The 12,420-nt window shown below is 26.7% G+C and overlaps 1 protein-coding gene across 1 annotated transcript; it reads right to left on the reverse strand.

Annotated features, from left to right (window-relative positions):
* Positions 1 to 3,171: 3,171 nt before the first annotated feature.
* LOC129966065 (protein ABHD11-like) lies at positions 3,172 to 12,201 on the reverse strand. Its single transcript, XM_056080428.1, has 6 exons — positions 12,101 to 12,201; positions 10,472 to 10,643; positions 8,582 to 8,755; positions 7,178 to 7,363; positions 6,899 to 7,098; positions 3,172 to 3,326 (listed from the first exon to the last, which is right to left on the reverse strand). The coding sequence occupies exons 2-6, from the start codon at positions 10,616 to 10,618 to the stop codon at positions 3,194 to 3,196; spliced, it is 840 nt and encodes a 279-aa protein (XP_055936403.1). The 5' UTR covers positions 10,619 to 10,643; positions 12,101 to 12,201; the 3' UTR covers positions 3,172 to 3,193.
* Positions 12,202 to 12,420: the final 219 nt, after the last annotated feature.

Here is a 12,420-nt window from a genome sequence, read left to right on the forward strand (position 1 = left end):
TTCACTGTTTGGAGGCACTTACATTTACAATAATGCTGATTCCGTAAAATGTTTATTTCATTGATGTCAAATTCACAATTAAATAAAAAAAAATTTCTATAAAGAAAAATCGCAAAACAAATTACCAAAAAAAAAAATGTTAACTGATTTGAAAAATTTTAACATTGTTTCAATCAGGACACAAAAGTCAATAATTGCGATGGACACGAGAAAAATAGAATATATATAATTTCATTAGCTTTTAAGAAATTAAAAAAGGCTTTTCAATATCCATCTATTCCTATTTTCTTGCCTTTCATAATCCCCATTTGAAATGCAAATTCTCTGACTTTATAATGACTACAGAGGACTATATAAAATTTTGAAATGACCCTTTATTCATACAAAAGTTCGGATACTACTTAAAATTGCAAGCTTGTTATTAAAATGTTTGTCAATTAACTATATTTTACAGTTGAAGAAATTTTCACCAATACTATTGATCTATTCTATCTATTCTATTGATGATCTATCTATTCTATTTCATCAATACTATTGATCTATCTACTATTTCACCAATACTATTATGATAATGAATCACTCACTATCTAAACGATTTGCAGACATTGTTCTTGATAAAATAGTTTGTCGTCGATAAACGAATAAGTCTGAATAGTATCGAGAAAGAGCGATAAGTTGGTGAGTAAATGTAATCGCTGTTTTCAAGATTCGTTTACATCAGTAACATGAAATTAAATATTTTAGATTTTTAAAATTAGGATAACTCTTTAACAAATTGATATTTTGAAATTGGAGATATTTTATTTTGTCACATTTACAAAATTCCCGCTGCAAATTAAATTTTTGAAGTATGGTTAAAAAAAAAGTTCATTGAAAATTTTGGTGGGAGATTAAATTCTTTCATATGAAAATAATTTTAAGATTTTTCGAAAATTTTCCATATATACATAATTTAGATGCTTCTTTCTGACTGATTGAAACTCAAATTTGTCAAAGAAAAACTTTTATAGTCACAACATCACATGCCAAATTTCTTTCATTTAAGTCATCACGTTTTTAAGTTATTGAGTTTGTATGCATATAACAGTAAATGCATTTGACATTTTTAGCTCAGAATTTGATAAACTGTGAGCTAAATTTCACTTTTTGATGATGTTATTACGTCCTTGAATTATCACATTGAAATGCATGCAATATTACAAACCGACAGACGGTCAGTTCTTGATGGATTTGGTTCCAAATGAGGATCTATATTACACATATTAAACCCGCGCACCAAATTTTATTTCATCTAGCTCTTTTCGTTTTACAGCTATCATATTCCTTTGTACTTGAACATCCTTAGACATATACTTCCTCTGAATGCACTTCATTTGAAATTTTATAAGAATCTGAAAAATTGGTGTAAAATCCCTATTAAATTTCACTCGTCTAGATCAAAACCTTTTTTTTATTATTTCGTTCTAAAACAAATGTAATTCCAAAAATATGTTTTTCGAATGAAGATAGTTGGGAAATATGGAGATGCATCAAAATATCGAGTTTGAATTTTTCGATGAATCTTCATATGCAAGTAAATAAAAATTAACAATTACGAAGAATAAAGACCATAAATTATAGTTTTGAATCATATTGGAATACAGCGCTATTGGTTGTACTGTTACATTTTTAATATTTTTTTCGTCGCCTGAGATTCAAACAATTCTCATTATTTCATCAAATATTTAATCATATTTTTTTTATCATTGTCAAAAGCAAAGGAAAGAAGATTTTGTTTAACACCTTTGTCATGTACATAAGAATAAGAAAGTAAAGTAAATAACAATAAAGAAGATCCATGCATTGAACAGTATTATGTTTTAATATCCTTATAATGTCATAGGATTGACTCTATTAGGTTCGCTCATGTGCAAATTAAACAAAACGAGGGTCAATCTATCAAAAGGGCTTTAATATCTTTAACAATATGATGATTAAAATAGCTTTGTCAAGAGAAAATTGTGTATCAAATTATGCATAAACACTTTAATAACACTTAAAATTAGACACAATTAGCGTTATTTTCGAACTAGACGACCTGCAAAGACAGCAAGTAATAAATAAAGGATTTGTGACATGTGCTTATGTAAATGAGCTAAAAATAATGAAAGTTTCCACAGCATACTTGTTATTTATTTTATAATTTTGTATATTGTCATTTAAAAGTATTTTATAATATTTCGGAGACAATTTTACTAATTTAAGCAATAAATATAACGAAGAAACTACACATATGTAAGAACAGTGGAGCATCAAATCTTATAAAGAGATAACCAAGCAGTCTAAGTGAGAAGCGGTAAGATCTTTTATAACATTGAAGAGAATGGTATCTGAAATAAGGATTTCATAAGATATTTGCATTTCATTACAGGGATATCTGAAAATTCAATTTCATCAGAAACAACTGACTGTGTCATTTTAAGAAGCTCCGAAACTCATTGACACAACAGATAAATTTAAGTCAATGGAAGTTGAAGTATGTGTACTTCACGGTTATGAAAACGGTTAACACAGATATAAAAAATTATTATATGCATTTTTTAAAAAGTTGTCTGAAAATGCTTGCTTATAAGCTTGTGATTCCTAAAAAGTTCTCTTAAAACTGAACACTTTGAAAATCCTGCGAACAGTGCGAATTTTGCTGTACGAACATAAATGATTTCATAAACTTTAGTTGTTATATCAACGAAGTATCTTATGGTCTGATAGTTAAATTAGAGATTATAAAAATATTTTCAGAATCTCCTAATCTTGAACCAGTCAAAAATAATTTATTCAAGCGCATTATAGCAATAAATTTAATTTAAAATTATTTTTAATAAAACAATATAAATATGGTTTCCTAGAAAATAATATTGTGTTTGTTTAATCTTTAAAAAAGTATGTTGAAATTGTATGGTTTAATTTCTATACAATAATCGTTATTATGTTTACATGATGGCATAACAAAAATTTATGATATGTAATAAATGCAATTATTTATAGTTTATAATTCTGTCGAAAGTTTATAGGAATAATTGCAATAATTACACAAAAAAAATCTAAAGAAAGTGGCATTTTATATTTCTTTCTCAATTATAGCTTTTAAAATATTTAAAATATTTTATATAAATTAAATACAAAAATACTGAATGTTTTATATGTAAACTTTATTTCATTTCAAGATGAAATCTGTAATATGTTTCAAGAATTCTTCAGGATAATCTTGATGAATAAGATGACCTGCACCTTCAATTGGAACTTTAATTGCTCTTGGGAAAAGCTTGTTTATATCCTCATCATCTTTCCTGGAACCATAAAAATGTAAACATTAAACAAGTAATAAAATAAATTAATTAATTAAAAATAAATAAGCAAATATTTAATAAATTATACAATTAAAAATAAAAAGTATAAATTAGACAAATAAATTCATAAAGAAAAATAAAACAAAAGGGAAATTTAAAAACAAATTTTACAGAAAAACAATATTTTCTTTCATTTAATATTGAATTAATGCCAAGTCGAAGATGGACGTTTGATAGATCTCATTTGATATTTTTAGGTTCTTCCAGATTTGTAATATTTTTGAATATCGGGTATTAGTTATATAAAATTTAATCCCCTGGAATGAAAATGATAATATTCTGTGTGACTATAAAGTTACATAAGATATTTGGAGCTGAACTGTAAAAAATATGTTGAGCCAAGTGTAACTGATTTTGGTTTGCACCCTGTTTCAATCATGAGACTTCAGTTAATGATAGAGGTATTAGATAGGCTAGGATAGGATTATATGGCGGAATTAAACAGAGGATTAAAGGGTTAAAGAAAGTCTTATACTTGTTTGCTCCAAGAGCAATATAGAAAGTGTAGAAATCATAATTTCTAAAAGTTTCAAATGTTGTTGTTCAAATGTTCAAATTCTGATTTGATGTACTGGCCAAGATATACGAGTCGTTTGGAAACCATATTTTCCATATGATTCATCAATAATCATCGAGAATGTGATCCAGAGAACAATGGTGACTAGCTGCAATGAAATATATGGTTAAGTATCCGTTTATCTGCGAAATGCTGCACAGATCATGCTAAACGCATAATATAATGTGATTATATTCTCCCTCTTCTATGAATATTGCAGGATATTACCATCTCCGCTTTTTTATTCTGAATGTAAACTATTTGTACTTATTGAACTAAATCAATTGCGAAACAAAACTTGATGTGAAAATTATGATTTGTCAATTGTTTTTTCAATTAATTGATTTCATATTAGGTTTCATCATTTCTTTAGCGTTGTGGAGAAAACTGCAATATTTTTCTGACAAAAATTATAAGCTCATTGACGGAATGGTAGTTAGACCAAATGTGACAGCATTTTGCAAATCAGAATTTTTACAATCGAGATTCTAAAATTTTATGTTATTATTGGGAAACTTTGTAAAATCACATAAAATCTAAAATTAGAGAAAATTTTGTATTTAAAAAATATATTGGAATTTTTTGGTGATCATCTTAATGAAAGATAATCTTCGTCTTAATATTTAAGAATTTCATAAAAAATCTTCTGAGAGATTTTATATAGATACGGAACATGTCAAGAACTTTGATAATAAGGTCTTAAAATATAGTCATGATCAATAAAAAAAAATACAGAAAAGGTCTGAAAGCAGACCAAAACAACTTGAAGGGCCATTAATACTAAATTTGAAAGACCATTAAATTGGTAAAATCTACAAACATATAATAAATATAATATACTCAGAAATTAATAAATATTATTAAATGTTTAATATCAAAACGGTTAAGAAAATTAGTGCCTTTGAAATTCGAAAAGGAATATTAAAACATATATTGAGATCTCATAATTGATCATTTCATTTTCAAAAAAAGAGAAGGCATTTTTCTTAATGTGTTTCGTAAAATTCTGAAATCTTTTTTGTTTAACCTGAAAAGAAAAATAAAAGGTATCGACTTTCAAGAATGAGTAAGAACATTGGCAGGTTTTTTTTTCTACTTCTGAATTAAAATGGAGTATTAAGGCGATGATAAATTTTTATCAAGTGCAATTTCATACAAATGATCGAAAGTGAAACAAAACTCTTTTAATAAATAAAATTTACAGAAAAAAATCGGCTATAATAGCTTTTTAAATTCAATTGGTTTTCAGAATACATTTCCAACAGTACTTACAGTTCATAAATTTGACAATAATGTGTTCTTCAATACTTTCTTAAAATAAAAGCTAAATGGTAACTTTAAAGAGTTTTGTATGTAGAAAATTTAATTATTATCCAGTGATTAGATTTTTAATGCCACTCGAAGTAATCCATCTTTAAATATTTCGAATGTTAAAATGATTTATTTCAGCAAAAATAGTCCTTTTCCCTCTCGGAGTTTTCCAAAACAAACAATATTTGGAAAATAAACCGAATTCATAAGTAGATATGTATTTTACGATTATAAATACCCAACTCAAAAACTCGTGAAGTAAGAATATTTTAGCATGGAGCTTTCGATTTTACAATCGTGGACATTTAGTCAATATATCCAAAATAAGAACAATAAATAATAAATACGCAATAGTAAGTTGTTTGCAAAATGCTAACTAATTAAGTTAATCTTGAAAACTCTAGGCCATACGAGGATATTTTTACAAATTTTACATTTTCTTTTGAACCTCTGTTTTGTTAAAATCTATCCATATTTGATTTAATGTCTTCACATGTGGAATTTGTAACGCGTGTGACTTTAATGGTCGGGCAAATAAATTTAGAAATAAGCTGTACTATATAGTTGCAGTTTCCTTCAAAATATATAAATAGTTTTATACTATTATTTTAAAGTTTTTATGTCAATTGTTTAAATAATTTATAATTCTAATTTTAAGTATATATTATAATTCGTCAGATACGAAAAGTCATTTATTTTATTACTTACATAACATGGCATATATCATAAGCAAGGACTATGATATTACAGACATACATCTACATTGAAGATTAAAATAAAAGGATATTCCAATTACTGAATGGAAACTTTATCTGCATAAATTTAAGGAAATGACTATTTTTTAAAGGCTATATATTTATATTAGTGAAGAGGAGAAAAAATCATCTATTATCGTTGCATTACCCATCATTGCTGTATCATCCACTTTTATTACTAAAATTACGCTCATAATCACCGCAATATTTAATTAATTATATTAATGCCCCAATATTTGTTACATTTTTACATCATATTATTTGTATTATTTTATCATGTCATCTATGGTTATTCATTTCCTCAAATTTAATTATAAGTATTTATACTTCCATCTCTCCATGGTATACTATTCCTAAAGAGACCGTTAATATTCATGCAGAAGGTTATTTCTAATTGAAAGCAAGTAATTAACTTTCTTGCTTTGAAATAGTACGTAAATTACTTTAATTACTTTAAAGCAAGGTTATTTTACTTACTTTGAATTTCTAATCCAGAGTAAGCGGTTAATTTTTCTGTTTAAAATATGTATTTGCCAGTGTAAATGAGTTATGTTTGCTCCTATTTGGTGCAAACTATATTAAATATATATTATATAGCAAATAATGTATTATATGCGATATATATTATATTCTAAAGATATAATATATATTTTATTCTATGTAAATAATAATTAGAGAGATTTAAAGCAAGAATAAATTATTTTCCCAAAGAAAGGACGATTTTCAAAAGCTTAATAAATAGAATTGACTAATTGAACATCTTCATTAGAAAACCAAATATATTTTTGTTACCATATAAAAATATTGCCGTTTGCTAGTGTTATTGCCATGTCTATAAATTTTCTTTATTTAAAAATAAATTCAAAATGATTTAACTATATTAAACTTACACGTTGAAAAAGGATTCCGTTCCGTATAAAAATAATGCATCGCCTTCATAAATACCAGAGAATTGTTTGTTGCCTTTGTCTGACATCAACATGTCTTCTAGAGCGTCCAAATTAGCCTGCCAAGCATAAGTATTACCTTCCTTTTTTATCGGCATTGTATCCAACTCAAAAACACCTCTTTCTTTCAGCTGCGGTTGAGCCTGCAAAAAAGAGAATTACTTAAATTTTTTTAAATCTAAGTTTAGTAAAGGAAAAATAGGATAAAATGATCCTAGTTACCGGTGGTAATTTATCCTTAATGAATGCTACAATGGCTTTCTTAGCTTCTGTTTCATCTGATTGAGGAGGTATGACTTTTAGAGATTCTCTGAACAGGATGATTATTTGTTGTATCGTTCGCTTTGTAATAGAATCATAATTTTTCGTATCCATATCTTCTACGATTAACTTCTCCACGGTTTCAGGCTGAAAATTTATTCAAATCATGTACGAATATGTATTTTTTTTAAAAAAAACAACATTATATAAAAAAGAAATAGAGTGATATATTAGAAAAACTCTGTACAGATTGTGCTCGAGCTTTCATATAGCAAAGTAAAATAAAGTGAAAATTATTTACAATAGAATTATATTTCTTCAGATTTCAATTCACTGACATTGCTAAAAAAAGGGAAATTTGTACTTCATCTTTATTTCATTAGAGAAAGAACAAAAGATATTCAGATTCCGCAGATTTCTCATATATCAACTTATTTCAGTAACATCAAATGAAAAAAAATAATTCGTGGAGTCAGATTTCTGTCTAAGATACATCTTCAATTTTTTTTTATGTCATGTCTCATTCTTTAAGTAATTTTCTCAGTGATCAAATGATGATATTTTTTATAATAAGTCTAGGACGATAAAATTACATTTGGTTTCCATATAGATGTGCAAAAAAGCTACAGATTTCGTAGCAGGAAATTAATAAAATTGCTCATTCCAGAAATTGATCTGATTTCTAAATTATATTTCTAGTCTATGTATGTGGATTGCAGTTCTATGGTCTTGTTACTATGTTCTTTTGCTCCAGTTCTTTCTTGTAAGAGTTCGTGGATATCCGAGTATGTTAAAATATTTCAACTTTATTTAAAAACAATTTAAATTTCCCATTCGAGGTACCTCTAGTTGCTAGTATATACAAGGATTTAACCATCAGTAATCTTGGAGGTGTATTGGAGCTTTATAATTTTAACTTCTTAATTGTTTTGATTTTTTCGCAATTAATTAGATGGCATCCTGTATTTCAGGAATGTGTTGTCATTCTGATTCAATTAAGAAACCACAGAATATTTAAGGTATTTATGGGTTATGTGTGATTTTTATTTAGAATTAAAGTGCCTTCGATTGATTTATTATCAGCCTATAAGTTTGAATAGCAATAATTCGATGCCCGTGAGATTCACTGGCACGACAATTAAGGGGTTAATTTTATTGTAATTACAATTCAAAATCATGCAGATATTTTTTAAAGGCTTAATCTTTTTTTTTATCAGGTAGATATTTACTGCCAGTTTCTTTCTAATTTGTCATTAATGATAGATTTTATTATGTTTCATAAAATTTATTCATTATAAAAATAATATCTTATACAATTCATGTTTCTAAATTTGGCGTGATTGACATAGTAAGAAAAGAAATTACTTTTTGGAGAGCAAGAGCCAAAGAAGTTCTTCCACCTAAACTATGTCCTATAAGAATGGCTTTATCTATGGCATGATCATTCATGAATTCCTTCAGATCGCTAATGAGGACATCAAGATTCATCTCCTCACTCCAAGGGCTGTCACCATGGTTTCTCGCATCAATTGCATACACCTAGGAAGCATTGAAATGTCGGATATGAAATGTTAATCTATATTTTAAACAACACTAATAAACGTTCATCTAAAAGTTGGTCAATCATCTTTTAACTGTTAATATTATAGACGATTTTATTATCAAGAAAATGAATGCCTCAATGGTACTTGCGTATATTTCGAATGGCAAATATATTTCCATAAACTGTTCGTAAATTTGATCCATGAATTTTTAACTTATTTTATTCTTTTTAGTGTAAAAAATATTTGAAGATTTTATATATATTAATTGTTTGAAGAGCTATTTGTACCAATTATACCACATATATTAATGCAGTTTTGGAGCTTAGGTTATAACGGACAATAAATTAATTTAAAATTGTTATGTTCAAAATAACTTGTTTTCGAACACATCTTTTTACTGTGAGAAGAAGGTTTTCTATCAATTGTTGGATTGTTGGATCAATCTATTTGAAAGTTCCCTTAAATCAGGAAATGTATTTATTACGTATTATAAATATTATAAATACAATACAATAAATTTAACTAACAAGAAATTATCATATTTGTAATATTTTTTACTTTATAAAGATGATGAATATTTTTACTTATTATGTAAATAATTTATTTAATATTAAATGAATACATGATAATAGATATGAAAGTATGAAATGCCTGACGGAAGAAACTTCTGATTAATGTAAAAATCTGTAGTAGAATAATATGGAATGCTTTAATTTAGAGTTTGCGCTGTAGAAACGTGATATCTCATGATATAGCTTAATTGGAAGTTTTATGTAACTAATAATTTTGGAGGAAAATCGGCAATCATTGAACAATTAATCTTCAATATTGGATTTCGAGATTATTTTTCAGATGTGGTGCCAGAAAAATATACATAAAAGCTGTGTTCTTTGCCCAACAACAACAACAGACCGAATTATTTTGATTTTGATATCAGTGAAAAATGCTGCAGTTTCAAACGTCTTTGAAAAATTTACTGCAATATGATTGTTTATATGAGAGAATATTGTAAAATCAAAATTCCTACTATTTTGTAATCGGATTAAATTAGAAGAACAATTCTTGCGTTGATTTTTACAAAAGATTTTAAATTAATTTTTGGAAGAAAATAGCAATTATTCATTTTGTCAAACAGCAAAATTCATAAAAATTAAAGTTTTTTTTTCAAAAACATGGATTTCTATAAAATAGACTTCTCATATGTTATATATTTTGCTGTATTTCCCTTTATTATAAATGAGTATAAATGACGGGCCATTATGTTTTTTCCGAAAATTTTAATCGCCAAACATTCTCAAAGGCATTTTTTTTTCAGAAGACATAAATGAAATGATATGTTAGGAATTATCTTTATGTAAATACTTGCAAATACTTTTTGTAAAAAATACATTTTTCACACATGGTTTTCAAAGGCACAAAATGGTTTTCAAGACTGTTTTTAATGATTTTTTTTAACTTGCATAGTAATAATAAAAGAAATTCATTCAATAATCTAATTTTTAATTTAATTTGGGGTTATTTGTGATCGCAAGTTCCAATTCTAATTATTAAAAAAATGTGTGAAAATACGACTTTTATTTATTTAAGATGAGAATTCTTCACATGAAAACGTCATTGGATGAATGGAAAATATGAGAGATATATGAAAAACGTTTGTTTTCTGAAAATTAACTTATAAAATTTAAATGAGAAAGATAAAACATTAAATTACCTCTCTCCCCGTTATCTTTGCGATTTCCGGGGCGAATTTTTTCCACGTTTTTTTGGAATCCAATCTGCCATGTAGGAATATGATTGGTGAGAGTGATTTGTTCTCTTTTCCTTCTGGAGGATGATAGAGATCATAGGCCAGCTTCATTTTGATGCCGTAGGAATAGTGTATTCTTCAAAGAAAAAGTAATTCGTGTTAATAACACTTCTTTTCACGTAACAACTTTTATATAACACAAATCTCCAAAATTTTTTAGAAGAACCGTCTCAAATTCATTAGGAGATACTTTGCAGAGAATCCTGCAAATACGTCTTACACTCAATATAACAGAGGGTAAAAAAGTGTCTAAAACACATATTTCAGCCCTTCTCCTAGTTTTAGAGATATTGTTTTCGATGATATATCGAATCCCAATCATGACAGGTGCTTATCTTATACTGCTTCGTCATTTATTAAAATTGAACTACAAAATGCCTTACTTCAACTCGAAGTGGAAAATCATGATATTTTACTTTGAACTGTTATTCCTTTGAACATTTTGCTACGTATGTGTACCGTTGCTTTGCATGAGTCAGAAAGTTTTTTGTGATCCTCACAGTTTACAGTGTGAGTTTTACTAAAAAAAAGTCTTTAAAAATTCTTTCAATTCTGAGATTGAGGAAGTTTGCAATGCCGAAGTTTATGCAGAAATTATTAATATGCTCTATTCAAGATACAGATTTATATGCCATCTATTCACAATACATTTTTATTTTGCATATTATTTATATGCATTAATTAAAAAAACTGCAATGCAACTGAATGGCATAATCAAAAAAATAAATGAATTACTGAAAAAATAATGAAAAACATTTATGAAATAAATTTTCTACTGAAAAATGCAAACGTATGAGATCATTCACAAGACAAAGATAAAACTAAAACTGAAACTTTCTTAAAAATTCAAAGTGAATATATTCAGTTTTGAAAATCAAAATTTATAATTAGACTTCGATATTAATATAAATATTATACCTTGTTTTAGAGTAATAAATAAATGATGCTGAATTTTTCATTTTAAAAACCAAGTTATTTCGTTTCAGGATTAGAATATAAGAATATTAATTTTTATTTTAAAAATAAATATTTTCTTTATGAAATTTAACTAATTAAAGAATTTTATGTCACGAAATGACATGGATTATGTCAAACATGAAAATAATGTAAATTTAAGTCATACAATAGTAAACCGGAAGTTAACTGAAAAACATTTAGAAGTTTATTATCTCATAAACATTTGCCACAGAAAAATTGAAATATGAAGAGACTATTTATAGCATTATGAATCAATTCAAATGTTCTAATTTTGTAAATAACAAATAATCATTCTTTATTTTTTTTTTTTTTAAAAAGGGAAATAAAGCAGCATGCTTTTGAAATCCAGCCTAAAAAATGATTTAAATAACTAAAAAACAAGTGATAAGTAACATTTTAAGCACATTAAACTTTAAATTTGAGCATCTTATAGAAAATAATAAGTACACCCTAAAAGAAGTTTTCCTCGAGACATAAGGAAATAACAAGTTCATTCATTCCATTGCATCATGTTTTTCCTCAAGAAAAAATGTCATAAAAAAAGTTATTACTTACCTTCAGACAGGCGTGTACAAGAATACACGGTGTTAAGTTCACTTACATGTAAGATTCTTCCTTCTTTTTCGTAACTAATCTAGAAAGCTGATAAGGCAATAGCCTTTTTCAGCTTAAAGATAATGTAATTCACCTTATCTTTTCCTTTGCACATCATTGTATGAGCATTAAGGCTCTTTTAAATCAAACATCTGCTTTGTAGATAAGGGATGAAACAATTTGTCGAGGCATAATAATGGATAGGGAATTTCAATGCATCTGAAGGTCATATATATGATAATACAGGTCTCACTTATTTTGTTTAACCCTTACTAGGATCG

This window comes from Argiope bruennichi, chromosome 4 (genome assembly GCF_947563725.1).
Source record: "Argiope bruennichi chromosome 4, qqArgBrue1.1, whole genome shotgun sequence".
NCBI lineage: Eukaryota > Metazoa > Arthropoda > Arachnida > Araneae > Araneidae > Argiope > Argiope bruennichi.

What these genes read in the sequence shown, in the direction of transcription:
- LOC129966065 (XM_056080428.1), bottom strand. Translation starts at nt 10,618, where the DNA reads ATGAAGCTGGCCTATGATCTCTATCATCCTCCAGAAGGAAAAGAGAAC. An exon ending in TGGCTCTTGCTCTCCAAAAA is followed by an intron (nt 7,364 to 8,581) that starts GTAATTTCTTTT and finishes ATAAATTTTCAG; the next exon opens with CCTGAAACCGTGGAGAAGTT. An exon ending in TTAAGGATAAATTACCACCG is followed by an intron (nt 7,099 to 7,177) that starts GTAACTAGGATC and finishes TCTTTTTTGCAG; the next exon opens with GCTCAACCGCAGCTGAAAGA.